Consider the following 19852-nt stretch of genomic DNA (forward strand, 5'->3'; position numbering starts at 1 on the left):
CAGAAGTGTGGATTTTACTCCCATTTTGAATGGGAAGACCAGAGCTGGTTTCACAGGCGGTGCGGGCTCAGAGAGGCCAGGGTCTGGGGGCTGCTGGTGTTTAACCCGCCTTCAAAGTCTTTGTTAACATTTGCTTTTTCCAGCTGCAAGAAACTTTCCTTCCGCAGGATTTATAGTGCCTGTATGCGTTTATTAAAGTGGGGGGGAGGTGTTGGGGAGGGGGGGGGAAGCGTGGAGCTCAACAGATCCAGATAGTCAGAATAATTCACTTTCCGTTCTTTACCCCGAGGAGCCTTTTGCAAAGGCAGAAGTTGGCAGGACCGGGAGAAGGCAATTTTTGAAGCCACAGATGTTGCCTTTCCCTTTGTAAGGGGGCTGATCACAGGGCAAGTTAAGATGCCGTCTCGTCCCTGAAGATCTTTACCCACGCTTTTCTGCCACATCCAGCTCCTTGCTATCCAGTTAATTAGCTCAGCCCCACTCAATGCTTATCTGCCGATCATTTGGCTATAAACGCATTAATTATATCTCATTGCTTACATACCGCTTTGTAATGATATTTTATTGATTTAAATTGTCCCTGAGAGTGTGCAGTGAATTGGGGTAGCTTATTTAAAGGTACAACAACATTTCCACGTACAGTGCTTCATTTTCGCAGGCACTTAAAAAACCTTCAGTTCACAACTGGAGGAAAATACAGGCTTCATATTTTGTTGTCCATATTTAATGCAATGAATACCAAAAATCGACTGGAATCCAGTGCACAGTATATAGATATGTAAAGCATTTGACCTGCAGCATCTCCTGGGCAATCAGCTGAATCTAGAACACCGATTCAACAAATATCATCTAACTTTGTATTTTATGGTTTATTAGAAAGCAAAAGAAACCTTCTGAGTTGCATTACTTTTTACTCCAAGGTAAACTGAGAGTAACTCAGTGAAGTCTGGAGAGAGGACAGGAGACATTTGGAGAGGAGGAGACGGCAGCTAATGCAAAAACATTTCCTAGCAGCAATCAGAGACTGGTTGAGATTTAGGAGATGGCGTGTAGGTTGTCAGCACATGGTTTGATTATGAATTGTGCCCTTTAGCCCAACAAAAATATTAGTGTGCCTATGTAGCAGCAGATCATAGAGTCAGAATCTGATCATTTTATTCCTCCTCTGACGCTAATAGTTCAGGGAAGAGGAGAATAGTAGTATCTGTAGAAGAAAGTTGCTTCCATCACAACAAAGCAAAGCAGTGGCTGTGATGAAAGCACCTCTCGCCTCATCACACTACCACAGACTGACACCTTCCAAGAGGTTTGGAAGGACTCGAGCTGGTTCAAGTCAAGCAAAACCCAATTACACTTAGTTATCTGGAAATGTTATGGAGGTGCCTTGTCACATTTTCAACACAGGAGGAAACTGAGTAAGAATTGCCACAGAATTTGGGGACAGCAGCTTTAACTCATAATTGGTTTTTTTTTTAAGTTCAAGAATAATGCAAACAAGAATACACCCTTACTGCAAAATAAATCGCACTCTAAGCCTCTGTGTCTAAAAGTAGAAGGTAAATAGGAGAACAGCCAAGGCCATGCTCCCTTATTCTGAATGACATGAACTACAGTATTGTGAGGTCATTGCCTGACATCAAATCATTCTGCAAAAGTTTCCAAAATCAGAATTTTTTTTCCACAGTACCTGTTTTAATGTAGGGGACACTGATGATTATTTTCCTTCTAGTTTCAGAGCCCACCATGAAGAGACTCCTGGTGCTTTGTGACTGCCTCTGGGCCTGGAGCCTCCTTCTGAATGCATTGACTGAAAGAAGGTGGGGAGCTATTTTTTAATGCACCAACATATTTTAGGAACCTTTAATTTAATATAGGAGCATAAGACAAATACTGCATGGGCTGCATTACTACTAAGTGTATTGGGGGAAGTTAATCCCTGTTCAAATCCCAGCTAAATCTAACTAAGGGAAGACTGAAAGAAAACTACAATTTGTTTGCATAACATCTTTTTTTCAATATTGTGAAGAAAAAAAAAGCAAAAGCTTTCTGAAACAAATTGAAACTAAACTACCTCTTAAACACCTGTGCAATCCTTTCTACTCTTATACAACGACTGCTCAGAAATACAAGTTTCTTTAGAGGACAAAAAGAGTGTAATTAAGGTTTTTTTAATAACATTTAAGTGCTATTTAATAACTTTATTGTCCCTGCAAGCAGAGGCAAAACTTTCACTTCTTCGTTGGTCAGGATTGTGTCCCAACTAAGTAGCTGTTTTTGCAAATCTGAAGTAGACCTTCCTGATGAAGGGAGACTGCTTGGATGAAGAAGAATTTGTAAGCTCAAACCCCATAACAGTTTATGTTTAAAAGACCATGCTGTGCTGAATGTTTATGGAATATATGTTGAAATAATCTAAAAATAGCATTAGTATTAACTTGTAGTCACATACTCATCCAACAACTAGTAGGTTAACTAAAGGCTATAAAGCAGTTTGGAGTATACTTGAAGTACTGTCTGCAATCCAAAATTCAGTAAAGGTGTTTAAGAAGACTCATAGATATGTTTCTGTATTTTAAAAAAAATAATGTCCTGTCAATAACGTTACCTAATGACCAAAAAGCAGTAGAAATTTCGTATTGTCAATAGTGATCCTTAAAAGATGTATTTGTGCCTTGATCTTCACAGTGTTTCCTTATGTATTTGCATCTGTAGAGAAAACTTCTCTTCTGGCTGCCTTGAAGATTTTAAATAGGGTGGAGTGGGCAAAGGGCAAAGGTTCATCTGCACAAGCAAAAAATCTAAAAAAAGTGGGGGGGGGGGGGGCGGTGATTCACGTAACAATTGCTGTATTGAATAAACATGACACTTGAGAACCAATACCTTTATTTTGATAATATATTTAAAAAGGTGAAATTTGAAGTATTCATGAAGTGTCTCATCTGGCCTAGCTAGAGAATTTTGTGAAAACATATTTATTATATAGCTGTTACATATATATGTGTACATATATTTATTATATCTATAATGTATGCATGTGCATTCTTAAAGTGAGAGTTAAAATGCATTGGACTAGTATTTAAAAATTATGTGGTGTGTCACTATTATAATGACCTGTAGATGGAGTTAGTGCACAGTTTTTTATTATACTGTGGTTTAATATGAAAACACAGTCACATACAGTCACTTTTTCCTCAAAATGTACACACCTTACATGCAATATATCTGTTTCTAAAGCCATTTTGTCATAGTAACTTCCCTTGCCTTTTCTTCTGGAGTACAGTTGATCCTTTATGATAAAAAACAATTGATGAATTAGATAAAGTGTCTGTGACACAGAAAGACACAGTCTTTCCATATCATTCTCCTTGTCATAAAAAAACCAGCATTATGACTATTTTAATACATGTGTTTTGAATGAAAAATCACAATCCCTCTGGAGTTGCAGTATACTTCACATGTACACAAATGTTCAGATTCTTCCTGTTGTGACCATATGTCAGTTAAAACCAGCCCTAATGGTGCTTTTTACCTCTGATAAAATGGTGGGAAGAACAGGTAAGGGTACTGACACATGCGACACCCAGAATGGAAGCGGTGTATTGTATTGCATCCTTTCCGACTGCACTGCAACTAGTCCATCTTTCTCACGCCTCTTCTGCAAACATACTCGTTTATTTACCACTAACATTTCTGAAGTGTTCTTATATCCTTTTGCCACCTTAATCCTGATGACCTTCTGCTATCCTTGAGATATGTATGTACAGCAAGCAGCTTGTTAACTGACAACGACTGTTAATATAAAATCTAATCCAGTGAAAAGTCCTGTGTCACAGTTCTACGTTAGGCGTATGAGGAATGATCCTTTGAAAGATAATACTTACTGGAGACAGCAGGAGAACTTGGTATTTGATAACATACAGGAAGCATAAAGGAAAAAAAATATTAACATCTGTGACTGAAAATTCAGCTGTAGGTATGAAAAATAAATATAAATCAACCTAATTTTTTATTAAGTGAAATTATATGATACGGCTAGACAAAATTCATAGTGTTTTTTAAAACTGTTAGAGATTTTGTCTTCTTAATTAGATCCAGTGGTTTATATGCATTAAAAAACCCTGAAAATTGCTCTCTACAAAATCACATCCTATTGAAATAAAACAAAAGTTAGTAAAACTTCTATGAGTGTCAGTGCTGAAACTCATTTAAATTCGTAGCGTTACATATCCAAACCTGTACAGCAAAATAACTTGGAAGCATTTCCAGAGTACCTATATTCAGGGTATCTTTCCTCCCTCTTTATATATTTGATACAAGTGGAATATACATGTAGGATACACAAAGGATGTTTGACTGATGCAGCTTAGAGAAAATAGTTTTGTAGGTATTTTAATAGACACAGATCATTTCATGTAACAGTATATTTCTCATAAGATGGTCTTTGCTGGGTAGAGCAGAAACAGCTGGCACAGAGCACCGAGGCACGCACATCGCCGTAGCCGTATGGATAACAAGCTGCCCAACAGAAGAGTCACTTTCATAACTAGACCTGATCCTAACAAAAGGTTTTGGCACTGTTTGTTTATCCAGTTCAGTAGCAACGTGTGTGACAAAATGATGTTTTGGAAAGCAGTGTTTTTGCTTTTAGTCATGATGACTACACGTTTATAATGGAAGTCTTCCCAGCAATGAATGAAAAAAACAATATGGGGTTTGGCTTTAAGACAACTGTAATCTATGATTAAGAGAATCATCTATGACAAGGGTATTTGGTAAAGGTTTCAGATTTAAGAAAAAGGTTAATTCTGATGTCATCTACAGCAGACAGAAACGACTAAGCCCAAGGATTTTTTTATGATTTGTATTGATGGAGGTAAGATTATGGTAGCTGAGTTCAAAGAGCTTAATTTTATCCTTGTTCAAGCAAAATTTCAGGACCTTTGGCTGAGTTATAGATATACATTAGGGATCTGTAAGTGAAGCTTTATAGACATGAGAGATTTCCGTATCAACAGATGGTTTTGTTACACATGTGTAAGGAAAAGTTGGAGGTATTCCTCCAAATCTGATTGCTAAAGGAAAATGGCAAATAAAGCAAAATTATATATTGATCTATGAAAATGCGCACTCACTTGATTTACTTTTATATTCCTACATAAGACATCTCTGTATTTTTTGTTTTATCTTTGTTTTAGCATTTATTTTCAGTGCTTAAGTGTCAGTATTCTAAATTATTTTATCTTTCTTTGTATGCAAACCTTTTATTACTATTATGAATTAAACACATTATTAATAAATGAGCCTTCTCCTGAGGAACACACATATTAGAACATTATAACCATTAATGAATAATGAGATAAACATTAAGGAACTGATGCTCTATTTGCTCACTGTTTATAGAGAGACACTGATTTTCTATGATTTTACAAAAAATGTACAATTTAAGAAGAAAATGTTTAAGTGAAAGAACCCTATAAAGCACTACAATCTTGTTTTATGGAGGAGATTTTGTGCCCATAAACTAGTATAAGCAAGATTAAACAGATTTTGTAATTATTGTTTTGTAAGGTAATTAGTGCATTACTGTTTTTCAGTGTTAACTGTTCTGTATTTCAGTTATGGACAAACCTCATCACAAGATGAACTTAAAGACAACACCACAGTATTTACCAGAATATTGGATCGTCTGCTGGATGGTTATGATAACCGCTTGAGACCAGGACTCGGAGGTGTGTTGTATTAAAATTTTCAAGGTTACACGTTAGATAAAAATCGGTTAAAGCAATGTTATTTTTCCATTATATACTTATTTTAATTCTGTTTATATATACACATAAAATAATGCCGATATGTACTATCCATTTTTTCAAAAATGCCATGCCTTCTCTGTCTTTCATATACTCTGTTGTCTCACACTTATACCCCAAAGAAGAAGAAAATGGTTCACAATTCAAGAAGACCTCTGAATACGTATTAAAATTTTGAATGTATGTAGAATAAAAGATAATAAAATATGACCTGTGACCTGAAAAATGACAAATTTATGAATCAGGCCTAAACAGCACATCTACCTATGACTATTTTCATAAGAGGATTTGGTTTTCAAAGTGAGAGCATCAATCAACCTTAGTCATAAAAGTCTCAGAGAAGTTTGTAAGTTTTTTTCCTACTTAGGTATGTCAGAATTTGTTTCTGTAACATTTTGTCTTCACAGCTTGGTAAAAATGTCTTCCTTCTTCTGCTCTTGGTGCTGAATCCATAGAAAGGTATAAAAACACATAGCAATTACATCTTTATAAAAACATTGTTACAAAGCCTAGTCTTTATCAGCATCCCTACTCTTCACTCTTTGATTTCTGCTACTGTGACACAATCCCAAAACTGGGTCTTAAAAGCTCGTTGTTCACAAATGTGGAAGTTCTAAACATACAAGCACAAATCTGTTCTTTCCAGTGCATAGAAAGGCTGGTTTTACTTCTTTTGAGATGTCTTTTTTTTTTTTTCCTTCTTCTTCTTTTGGACTCTTCAGGTAAAATAAAACAAAGCAACCCACTCCACAAAGTACAGTTCAACCTATTTTCATATAATAACTCTCACAGGAACTGATTATAAGAAGAACAAGGTATTATGTTAAGAATTCTTATACCATTTCCTGCACATGAAGTGGAAAGTAATTAAGAGTAAGCTTACTCTGTGGTTTGAGGCTACCATCTTGTAACAGTTCTTGAATTGCGAACCAACTTCTTCAATGGTTTGAATTCACTGACTTTAAGGAATGGCTACGGATAAAATTATGTTCATAAAGTATTAATTAACATGTTTAAAAATGGGTTGGTCTATAAATTTTTGTGTGTAGTTTCAGATAGTACACCACAAAATAATAATCACTTTTTTACTTTTATCTACCAGTACTTTTACCTGCTTACTTGTAAACTCTTGGACTAGCGTAGAAATAAATGCTCCTTAATCTTGCAACTGTACAGTCAGCTACTATATCACAGTAAATAAACATTGCAGAGAAGGCAATAAATAAATGAAACTCTGTAAACTGTGTAGAGTCTGGTACATGTCTACGAGTAAAATCTGAGCATATGGTGATTTCTTATATGAGTTTTGTAGCGATTATGATTTGTTTACCAGTTATTAGAGGAGCAAACAAAGGGAGATGCAGGTAAACGATTTTCTCTCATTCTCAGGATTGCAATTTAGAGAACTAAGCACATCAGTATAGAGTGTTATGTATGTGTGTTTGTGTATGTGTTTCTGAAGCCAGACTACAAAGGTGTACTGGGAGAACAGGTCTGCATACCTCATGAAAGGATCATCCAGTCCAGCAGAAATTTACTCCTGACAGAAAGATTGTTTAATGTAACTGCTTCTATAGGAGGAAATAAGTCTCTTCACAAACTTTAATAGCCATTTGCATCGCTATCAGTTAAAAGCAAAAATGAGTGGAGCATGGGAAATATCGGGTGGAGGGAAGGCAGGATTGTAGTAGTTTCTCTAATCAAGAGTTAGAGAAGTTTAAATAATTTTTGCATCTGTCTTTTTTGAATTGTGTTGCATGTTCCTGCCTGTAGCCAAGAACCTCGAATATCACAATTTCCCTGTTATTCAGTACACTATAGTTTCATGGTGTCAAAATTTAATTTAATCTATCTATTTGTCAGCTTTGAATACCAGAACTAAGAGTACCGGGACTTCTAAAAAAAATCCCACATCTGATGAAATTGTGGGCAGTAAATTAATGTTTAACATCAAGTATAGTATGAAGTAGCTTCACTCTTTCGACTGTTGAATAATGCTTTATTCAAAAGACATAAATTATAGATTTCAAAAACTAAGGAAAAACATCTAGGCCAGTGTTTTCAGTTCTGGTATTAATTTATAATAAAGGGTTTGCTCAGGAATTTTGAAATTCACCTCTACAAAACCTTCTTGCTGAGGTATCTAAATATGAGCTAAGAACCTCAAGATGACTCAATTTTGACACATTTGATTTAGAAACTTGGTATAATGGGGAAATGTGCTCCGAAATGTTCCATACTTAAAAAAATCCAGTGAGAGATCTAAATCAATACATCAAATATAGCACGTTTTTTGGAGTTGGAAGTTGAACAGCCTTCAATTATAGCGTGATCTGTTGCTGGAAATTTTTAAATGTACATGGAAGAACCATGGTTTCATTTTTCTTCCTAGCATCAGTGATGGCTTCTTATTAAATATTTCAATCAGAACATGATTTTTATCTACTCTAAAGAGAAAGTTAAGCAAGCTACCAATATAACAGCATTTTTAGATATATAGAATTAGGTCTAAAACTCATTCATTCCATATTAGCTGTGATGTAGCTATCAGAGAATTTAAGAGACCAGAGACCCTCATACATATATTGATAAATTTTACGCTGTTAGGCACAATGTAAACCTGTGTACCACTGATTACAATATAACACTCTTCCAATTACCCAAAATTGCCTATCCTGTTCTTTCTATGCGTTCTGAGAAACAGTAGATGAAGTAAAACATTGTGTGGTACAGTTACTTTCTTCTACAGAAAGGGGCATATTGCAGAAAACTCTCTGCTTATCCCTGTATGACCTCTCCGTCTGTAGTGCAGTTTTTCAAATATATACACACCTACAGAAAACAAAATTCTGTGCATGAACAGAAACAGAAAAGAGAATAAATTTCTCTTTCTCACCTATGGAAGAAAAGGTAGATGATAGAGTTTCTTCAGTCAGTTTACGTGTTTCTCCTTCCTTGTGTTTATGCGTAGGCATGAAAAATTCAGTGACAAAAGGTATATTTACTGAAAAATTGTAATGAATTATGGAAGGGGTTTGATCTTGATCTTGCTCTACTCACTTATAGGAGTAATTTCCTCCTTTTTGAAATAAACGCCATGATATTTCTCTATCCCAAGTTTGCAAACTTCCTATGAGTGTGGTGAACAGTTTCATTGTTTGGGAGAAACATCCTGGGGAGGCAGATGAGGCACCATGAAGCCAGGAACAAGCTCCTGGAGAGATCTCATTACAAAGATACATTGTTGGAGCTATACTATATATTAACTGGAAAGCCAAGTTAAAAGGTGGAGCATTAAGATAATGAAAAATTTAGAGGTGCTGAATTTTGAATCACTCTTTCAGCATGCATGGAATCAGTGCTAGATTAATATTAAGTCCTCTCTTTCTTTTTTTAGATCTTCTTTTGAGGTATCACTTCAAAAGGAAAACTAAAAACCACATATGCTTTATAAAGAGTATAGGAATGAAAATTATTATTTGTCAGATAACCCAGTAAGGCCATATATGAAATTAAGTGAGCAGCTCTAAGCATTTTGCCATTAAACAAAGAAGGAATTGTTTCTCATTAATAAGACTAAAAAAATGGAGTAGGAGACCCACGGGGAAAAATTTTAGTGATTGAATATGCTTGTTATTTAAAAAATGGCATTGTGGCTAAAATTAATCTGATTTTTCTTTAAAAGTATCACACAGCACTATGTTGTGTATTGGTACATTTGCACCTCTTATCAATAATTATTGATATGTTATTTAGATGTTTGCCTCCTTCTTATGATGATACAGTCACTTAAGTCAGACATTGCTAGGAAATAGCGTCTCTTGTACCTATCCATAAACACTGATGAATATCTACATTTACAGTTATTTATGCCTGGAAAATAGAACTTTCAAAATGAATGTAAAAACATTCTGAATCACACTAGAGGACACCTATTAAGTCTACGAGAGGATAATAATTTACAAAAAGCACAGAGGAGGAATTGCAGAGTAACATATTGAAACTGAAAAAGAGGAAATCCTGTTAGACATTAAGGGGAAAAATAAACAGTGAAGTCATTTAGGTAATAGCATAATTTTCTGTGGGAACTATCTGGATCCTAGAACTAGAGGTGATCAAAAATAGGCTAAATAATAAAGATGCTGTTCTCTTTTCAAATACACAACCCTGAACAAAATAAAGGATCAGATAGTGCTGGGAAGGAGTCAAATAACGAGGAACATTCACCTCAGTGTTTGCGACCTCTCCCAGTAAACCATTATATCTAGAATGGGAGTTTAAAAGAATTGGAAAAACAATGAAAAATAGTGGAAAAAATAAGTTCCTCAGATAAATGGATATGCCATTGCCTTTCATTCTGGGTTGTCTTCATGTGGGGAATAGAGATGAGCCCTGGGATGACACAACAGCAGACTTGGAGTGCCACAGTGGAGAGAGGGTGGGCTTGCACAGGGCAGGTTGGTCGTACTTGGTCCTGAGATTCATTAACATGAAATCAGGTACAGCTACAGATTTTTTGAAGACTATCACCTTTGCAGTGTACACATCCCCTCTCTAAAACTAAAGGCTATCACGTGGTCTGTGATCTTTTAACTTAGAATAATTGTAAATGTGGTTTATCCCTTTGAGAGGGATTTTACAGTAGAAAGGTGGTTTAATACAGAACTAAGAAGAGTGGGTTTGATTAGGCAGACCAGAATCTTCCTAAATGACATTTGCTTTTATAGTTGGGTCGAATACTCATTAGATCATCCCAAGTAGATTATCAACATTACTTCAGTATTGAACAGAATTATACTTGTATTATGCTACCAGTGAAAGCTATTTGTTGATCTCTCTTGTGTGATGTTTATCAAAATTGAGTGTGACTATCCTTAAGTGAAACGTTGGTCCATCTCAGGCAATTCATTACTTCTGCAGAGTGCTTATATTGATGGAAAATAAACCCGACAGTATTATGTTAATTAGGTTTAACAATTCAGTTTTATGAGACCATTATCTATAAATATATGATAAACTTACCTCTTGGTGATTGAGGTCTCAATGGAAATTGTTGGACTTGAACTCATATCTGAACTAACTTAAAGTTTAGGGAAAATACAGTTTTGGTCTGTCTGTGTAATAAAAATTTAGTTAAGCCTAACTGTTTCTACTCTAAATGAAAAGAGAGTCCTATACTGGACCCCTACACATAATCCTGTAAGTAAAGAAGGATGAGATGCTATACTTAACTCTTTAAAAACTGAAAGGGCTGATTTTGGTCTTTTTTCCACTCTGTAGGGACCACGTTGATGTAAAGGCAACTGTAAAAAGCCATAGAAGATCCTAGGAAAATTGATTTAATACAACAGTAGGGAGGTAGGGAGGATACGAGTGGCTTTGAGTTGTTAATTGGTGTTCAGAGAGCTGCCATGACACTGCACAGCTCTCAGTAAACCCTACATAGCAGCACAGACTACGGCTAGGTAATCACAAGACAGCTCGCTGTTCTGCCTTTTGGCCTCTACTTTTAAAAAAGCAGCAGCACAGAATTCTTATGAGTGTATTTGTCGTGCTTCTTCAATCAAAATACTTCACAGGATGCAGCCAGGGTGATTAGTCTATTAGTAATAATAGTGTAGGCTATACAGGCATCTAAATTCCTTTCATTCAAAACCATAGGAAAAGTCATCTCCGTTTTAATAATTATAGCACACACTTATACAAGAAGTGCAGGAGGAACAAGTGCATACCAAAAAAGATGGAATTAATTTAAATGACCAAAATATGCTATTTAAATAAGCCTTGTGCTCAAATACCAGCAGGTCAGAAAGAGAAATAGTTAATGTATAGTTCCCTATGATAAATAGGCTTATTTCCTGCTGTTTAAATAAATTCGTATTTCTTATTTTGTTCTCAGTTTGTAATCCAATCACAATTCCAGTAATAATGAGCTCCCTGGGAGCTTAAATCAAAATATTTATTGTTATTAATTTTGAGAGTTTATGTTAGTCTAGCATCATTAGCAAAACGCAGTAGTTGTAAACAGTAATTGACACTGGTGCTTCCACAGCTATATACGGATCAATTGCCTGAGGCTGTGTTCCAGAGTGTCTAGGTGTGGTACTCAGTTGCCATTTTGCTGATCAGTAACTACTTGAACCCTATGGTTGCCTTACAGTAAAACTAGTAAGTCATTAATAATTTCTTTGGTTTTCTTTTACTGGAATTGTTGCACGTTCTACAGATACCCCTATACTACTTAGTCCTGGTTCATGAGATAGATGTTACAGTCAATGTTAACCATGTCTCTACAACTGATGGATTATTCTCAGCAGTCCAGTCAGCTCCTGACTTGAGTTTGTTCTGTTCCATGATTTAGCATTTTCTCTAGTTCTTAGGGATATTGTGAAGGTTTTGAATATAGCTCAAGATTTGAGGTTCCTGAAAAATGCATTCTGAGCATTAGAAGCACAGTTTAAGCCTTCCCATGGTAATGAAGCTGCAAACTGAACGTGGTTAACCTTGATTCTAAATATATATCCTAACTGTATGAGTAAACACATGTCCTGTGCAGGAGTGACTCACAACTTCTGAAGCTCTTAACAAAGCACAGTTGAATCATCTAATTAGTAAAACAGTAAACAAAAATTTCAAAACTTCCATATGGCTTTGGAGGGGCTAATCTTTTTCTGTGTGTTCATACACACTTTTTCATTGTTCTTCAAAATGAGGTACATGTCAAAGAAAAAAGAAATCATTTGGAGGTGTGTACAGTGGTTTTATCTGGATTTGAAGAGACCTGGGATTAGATGCTCTGCAAAAGTGTAATCAGTTTGAAGATAACACAATCTCTCGTGAGTTCACAATCTGAAATTTCTATTATTACTTATGATTTACATGCCACTTAAATTATCTTCTATGTTATATCGAAATGAAAGGCATCACTCATTTTTCCACTCTCTTGGAAGTCTTCCATCTTATTGCCAAAGCCTTTAGTTTCCATTTTGTGTTCTCAAAGTGATTTCCTAAAGCCTCAACCTCTCTTTGACCATATGTCTCCCAAAACTAGAATTCAGGATACCACTGCAAGATATACCGCTGGTTCAGCGAGCATATTCTGTGTTTGTGCAAGGTAAATCAGTTAGCTATATTATATTACATAGAGGCTCACTCAGAGCTGGGACTGAGTTTACACCATTAAGGGATGAATGCATTGTGCCTGAAGAGCTGCTAGCATCTTCTGTCTCCTAATGACACCAGTGGAAGTGCCTCAATGGAAAGGAGATAAGGAGATGGAGAGATGGAGAGTCAGGATGAAAGACCTTTAAGAGAGTCATTTGAGTTTCACTTTTCGATATGTAAAAGGAGAACAGGTTTCATGATGATATTAGTTTCTCAGTCTTAAGAAAAGGTGATTCAGTAGCTGGAACTCAAAGAATCCATTCAGTAATGTTTTACTGGACATTGTGAAATCTCCCATCTTCTCTTTCTGCCAGCTGTTTCATACAAGACCACAACCTCTTGAACTTTTGTGCAAGTGATGAGCTGAAGGAGAATACTTTTCTTCCAAGCCAAGTAATTTCTGCACAACCATATGCTTCTTCCAGTAATAGATGGTTAAATTCTCACTGTGAACTTCTTTAAATCCAGAGCCAATTAGATGTAAAGAGAATACTTAAATTTAAGTCAGTTGAAAAGCTTGTAAACAATTATAAGGACACACATTAATTTCACTGGACAGCCAAGGAGGAAATTTCACCTATTCAGTGCTTTTGCCAATAGTCACTGTCAGAGATATAAAGAACAAAAGAACAGTATCGGGCAAGTCAGCCACATCATAGTATTTTACTTTCTGTGATTATGAATAATACATTGGAAATTTCATCCTTTAACTTTCTTAATGAGTCCTGGAGATTACTTTTGCGACTACTTAATTTATGCATTAACTTGCTAACAGAATAGAAGTGTCATTCAGTGCATTACTAGAACAGTAGAATCAGATCTAATATTACATCTTGATATTGCTGTCTCACAAAAGGAGATATTTTGTTGTATATATATATTAAACATTTATATTAAACTGCTGACATTTATATATATTTAGAAGTTGTAGACTTTTTTGAACTGTAGAACAGTGACTCTCATTAGAACTTTTGCATTAGATACAGAAACGTATATTCAGAGAAACATAGAATGGTTTGGGTTGGAAGGGACTTTAAAGATCATCTAGATCCAACCCCACTGCCATGGGCAGGGACACGTTCCACCAGACCAGGTTGCTCAAAGCCCCATCCAATCTGGCCTTGAACGCTTCCAGGGAGGGGGCATCCACAACTTCTTTGAGCAACCTGTGCCACTGCCTCACCACGCTCATGGTGAGGAATTTCTTCCTAATACCTAATCTAAATCTACCCTCTTCCAGTTTAAAGCCATATTGTTACTGGCTGCTTAACCTTGATTCCTTATTTCACTTCTGTCAGAACTTTTTTGTCAAATGGAACAAATCATATTTAAACAGTCCAAAGTATTTTGAAATTAGAGGGCTGTATTAAATTAGTTTTTTAATATAATTATTTTACATATTTAAATAACATTATACAGATAGCTACATATAGACATTTCTTAGTCTTATGAAAACTTTTGCCTGCTGCATGACTTTTGCTTACTATACATGTACTTTTCTTCATCCTCTTTTCTTTAGGATTACTTTTAATATCCCAAATTTCTCAATTTATTTCTTTTTTGAAAGTTATTTGAGAAATGCATCACTCCTTCCACATTTGAAATTTCTACCAAAAACCCCACGCTGGCTTGTATAGCACTATAGTAAATGTATTCAGACTTATATCACTGTAAATTCTGAAAGCTGATGGGGTTAGCTCCACTCAACACTGTTTGGATTTATGCCTCCAGGTGGTGTTACTCCCTGAAGCTATATTTAAATCAACAGAGTTATTCTGATATATGCCATCCTGGGTGAATATTTTGTGATGTGTGGCCTAGAAAATACCAGTATGTTCTGGTATATGTCACCAGAAGTGACTGATAGTCTATGTGTGTGTAGAGGGCGAGGAGAGGAAGGGGGGAGGTTAAGCTTGTGCGTTTCTCAAAGTAACTTTTAACAGTAGATCTGCAGAAGCCAGATGTTTGGCTGTTTCTGGAGGTCAGCACCATTTTAGGTGCCTCAGACTTAGCATTTGTGACCACTAAAATCATTAGATTCTTCGGAAATGGCCAAGGGCATTGTGCCATGGAGGACATTTACGTCCTTGAAATCACAGAGAAGTCCAGCCTTATGGTATAGCATATACATAAAATCTGTTAGGTACATGTTATAGTTTTCTGAATTCTTATTTATAATAATCTATCATTAAGGCCTATAAAACAAATCTGATAGTTTAAGGGAAATCTAATGTTAGTGCCCATATCAATTTAAAAAGAAATCTAAACCATCTACAAATTATATCATTTATACACAAGTCAAAATTTGTAGTAGAGAAGTTTAGCTGATCTTTATTTGGAAAAGTTTTAACTCCTTTTTGTTTATTGCAGTAAAAGGTAACGCAACCATTTCTAACTCATGCCAATAAAATCTCTTTGTGTTTTTATACACCATAATGTATTCTCTCTCTCTTTCTTCCATGTTCCTGTGTCTCAATATAAAATACGTAATTCATAAGCCTAGGGTTAGAGACCTTCATTCAGCTTGCCTAGAAACACTGAGTACCCAATGAGACTTCTGAGTACTGTGTAAAATATTCACCACTGTTGTCATACAAGAAGATTTATTAGTCAAAGAGTGAAAAGATTTACACAACAGCAGAACTATGGCTGCTGTACGGTGGCATCACAAGCCATGTCTCAAAAAGTTTTGTGGAAACACTGTAATAAAAAAATTGTTGTTGACAATATTGACTGTGAAATTACATCTAGGAGCAACAAATTATCAGGACTGTATTGTAGACCAATTTTAGAATAGTTAATCAAAGCCAATAATTTTTCTATTTATTGTGAGAATTGGTAGTGGTTAGATCTAATGAAGACCTCTGATAGACACTCACTGTCCTAATTTCCTGCTTCATCAGAGCGTGTAACTGAAGTGAAGACTGACATCTTCGTCACCAGTTTTGGGCCTGTTTCAGACCATGATATGGTAAGTGATGGCCTATAGTTCTACAGCATTCATTTTCTCTTGTCTTTTTAATTTGGAGGATGAAAGATCTATGCAATAACTTCAGTCCTTTTAAAGCTGGGCTTTCTTAAAATCCTTGACTCCAAAATGCTGTCAGCTTTTATGTGCAACCATTCCTGCTAGCTGTGACTGTATTTAAGTGCCCTAAAATTAGCAGCCTCAATGACTTTAATAATGTGTTTTAACAGACCTTATATTTGCTACATAATATATTATGAAATGCATTAGGGTTTGGATCTGTATTCTTCTGAGAATGATGGCTCAGGTCCTTGCTGGCACATCACTGATCCAATTTGCAGAGAAAGATCATCTTAAAACGCAATTAACACTTATGCCTACAGTGTGACATCTGTACAGTCTAACCTGTATTTTTATATTAAAAGCTACTGATCAATGGGAAGTGACTTTCCTAGATCTTGGCTGCTGAAAGAGAAGATTAATGAGAGAATTAGTGTCACTTCTTTATGGAATGAATATTAAAATCAAACTGCTAGATAACTGCAGGGGATGGAGAAGTTCAGAAAACTGAATGAAGATGTTGTGAGCCCTGGACTTAAGAGATATTAAAAATTGTGTAAAAATACAGATAAGGACTTTAAATTTTGCATGTAAATGAGGTCTTCACAAGTAGGTTGCTATTGACAGGGAAAGCCTGGTCTGCAGCTACTAGTATCTGCTGGATCCTATGTTAGGATGAATGCTGGAAACATCCTCATTAATTTAAATGAAGAAAACAGTAGCTGGCTACATTTACCTAAATACATTCACCAAAAGAAAGATTTATAAAAAAGTAAGAGAAAAAATTATCATAGGAAAGGAAACAAGTTCCATTTCTCACCACAAAATTGTCAGTTGTTTAATTTGAACTAAAACTGTAGACAGGCCTTAAATACCAGGCTATTACAAGTTTCTGACTACTTAAAACAATGTTAAGGGATGGAATAACAGAGAAAGTAACTTTTACAAGATAGTTTATTTTCCTAAATGAACTTTATACAAAGACACCATTTTACTAGTTGCTTAGCAAATAGCATTTATAAAACTACAGTCAAATCTATAATTGCAACTGATGCCATGGATATTTAAATGAGAAAGAACAGCTTGGGGAGCATAGACTTTTTGACCAGTCATTCTGCTGAGAAGACCTACAATAGAAGGATAATCTAGGGAAATAGCTAGACTGGTGACTTGTCTCCTCAGCACGTCTATACAATACTATCTAAGTACTATGTATACCATGAAGAATTAAAAAAAAATTTCATTCAGTGACTTCTACTTTTTTGGTCTGTGATAATTTTGTGAAATTACAATGTCTACTTATTACTGTAAATTATTCAATAAAAGAGGAGAAATTCCTTGGATTAAAGATTGGTAGAAACCACTGACATCTGCTATTTGTGTTCCGGTAACTCGTTCAGCAAAACACTTCATCTTGCTTTCCCATTTGTGTCTTGAAAGAGGTAACCAGTCACCACTGGACAAACTGAAAACTTTGATTACAGTCATGTGACTAAAATGTGGGTTTTTTTTAAATTATTAGTATTATCTAATAGTCTTCAAATTACAACTGCAGCAGCTGCAGTTTGTAAATGATCTCAGGTTCCTCCATTTTTGTAGGGACCTGTCTTCTTGGGACAGGTCTCTTGTTAATTTCCTGAAAATTAACACAATTTAAAGTATTGGGGTGGACATAGATGCTTGTGAGGGATGAACAAAGAAAGAGTGATAGATATATATAGGTGAATTTATGCTTTGTATTAATATATATTGGAGTTGTTTTCTATAAGTCTGGCTAAGCCATTGTTTGCCTTGTTGAGTCAGATTTACTGGAAAACTCCAGTAATGAATCTAATAAACAAATGGACATGGATGCTTTCCTACATGTAGATATAAATTTAGAGTAACTGATAGGCCTGCTGAATTACTTGGGACTACATAATGTTTGTACTTCAGCATCTACTTATACTTCATAGTTTCAGGTGATTTAATTATTAAGTAGAAAGTAAAGCTAATTTGACATTCCTAGGAAAAACTGATATTTGTATGGGATTTTGGTTTTAAGGAAGAATAAAATACTGAAGCCCAAAATAATCTACTTTCAGAATTAGGAATAGGTATCTTTGAAAAAAAAATTATTGGTTTCAGCTATAATTCAGTATAGCTGAATTACTATAGCATAAGAGATCTCTACCTGCGAAAAAAACCCACCTCAAAAATAATTAAAACCCCATACCACATTGGCTCCCAATTTTCACTTAGTTAAACAGGAGAAAGAATTCATCGGTCTCTTAATAAAGTGTGCGACCAAGAAACACACAGGCAGGTGTTCCTATGTTTTGAAAACTAAGGTATTACAGAAAAGTATTTAGTGTAAAACTCCTACTCACCTCCCCGAAAGAGTCATGCGTGTGCAGCCCACTAAAGCTAACTCTTTTGCTTAAGGAAGTAAGCGTGAAATCAGAGACACAGAGAGAAAGATAAAATTAAAAGCTTACCAGAATATAAAGTTTATCTTAATTTCAATGTACATTTAGTGCAAAGTCCTCTGTGCATACTAGAGGTTGGCTATCATTTGAGGGCTACCCCAAATTTGCTCCAGTGAGCAGATTTACAGTAAGCGTAGAGAGGGTTGTGGGATTCGGTCACAGGGAGGCCTCACAAGCAGCTGTATTGGCACACTGAGGGAACGATGCGCTGCTGTCGGAGCCCAGGACTGATGGCTGGGAACTGGCAATGAGCTACTCCAGCTGACGCCGTATGTTATGAAACTACAGCCACAGTGAGACATCAGCGTACCTAGACCATCTGTTTGCAGGAATCCAATGAGGCAGCTATATAGATAGTAGCTTGATATATCAGAGAGTACATGGTGTTCCTACCCACTCTCAATACACTCTTTTAAGAGCAGCATAGACATAACCTGTTATTCTATAAAGAGAATGTCTTGGCTTGTTCTTAAACTTGTGAATAAAGTTAAACAGGAAAAAAGGACTTTTTTTAAATAAAAACATCTTTTTTTGGAAGAACTTTGCAGGTTCTCAGGTATGCTCTCCTAGATGGTGGATTGAACTAATCAACAGATAACTGGCTATTCTCACATGACTAATTTTTGTGAAATTTTCGATGTATATTATCTGGAATAAGAAGCATTTTAAAATTAACTTTTTTCATAAAGACACATTCATTTTTTTTTCCTAGTAAAACTTCATTCCCACTGCTTCTGTGCTGTAAGATCTTCAGGAACAAATTTCTATCTCACTACCTTCCTGTACAGCACCTTGTCTGATGTAGACCACAGCGTGGTCTACTCTGTGAATAAACAGTCTCTGGGGAGAGATACCAGATGAGTAAATTAGAGAACATTTAAGTCAAAGTGTTACAACTATTCAATACCTAACTTATTGCTTAAGTGCAGATAGGAATCTTCTGTCTTTACCTGCACATTCAGGAATGAAGAGTCGCCACACTACTTTATTCCAAATTTCATCTTGCTGATACGTTTGCACATAGACAACTGCTATAGTACATGGTTTGGAGAAAATCTTTCTGTTCCCTTGTTCTGTATGGCACCCTCCTGTAGAAGAAAGCCTTAATCAGAGTATCTGATGACTTGATCTTAAAGATCAGCTGTCTGTCAGGATTTATTTGAGGAGAATTATTGTACATATTAAAGTGGGTAGTGAAAGCTAAAGAGTTCAGAAATCTCAGCCAAAATGAATTCATTCTATATGGTGCATCAGCCTGGGATAGAGGAAGATTCGGTCTGTGCCAGGCATGACCTGCCAGCTACTTTTTAATTGAGTTTTTTCTTATGCTGTCAAGTCTCTTATCAAATTGCTCAGACTCCACGTTCTTCTCCAGCATAAGAACC

General features: G+C 35.7%; 1 protein-coding gene across 1 annotated transcript in view; it reads left to right on the forward strand.

Moving 5' to 3' along the window:
• Nucleotides 1-1710: 1710 nt before the first annotated feature.
• Nucleotides 1711-19852, forward strand: part of GABRA1 (gamma-aminobutyric acid (GABA) A receptor, alpha 1) — a 39439-nt gene continuing 21297 nt past the window's right edge. The window contains exons 1-3 of the mRNA XM_009695368.1: nt 1711-1817; nt 5617-5729; nt 15875-15942. Of these exons, the coding sequence (XP_009693670.1) occupies nt 1711-1817; nt 5617-5729; nt 15875-15942 (288 nt within the window). The remainder of the gene's footprint in view (nt 1818-5616; nt 5730-15874; nt 15943-19852) is intronic.

Source organism: Cariama cristata, unplaced genomic scaffold (genome assembly GCF_000690535.1).
Source record: "Cariama cristata isolate BGI_N322 unplaced genomic scaffold, ASM69053v1 scaffold34572, whole genome shotgun sequence".
Taxonomy (NCBI): Eukaryota; Metazoa; Chordata; class Aves; order Cariamiformes; family Cariamidae; genus Cariama; species Cariama cristata.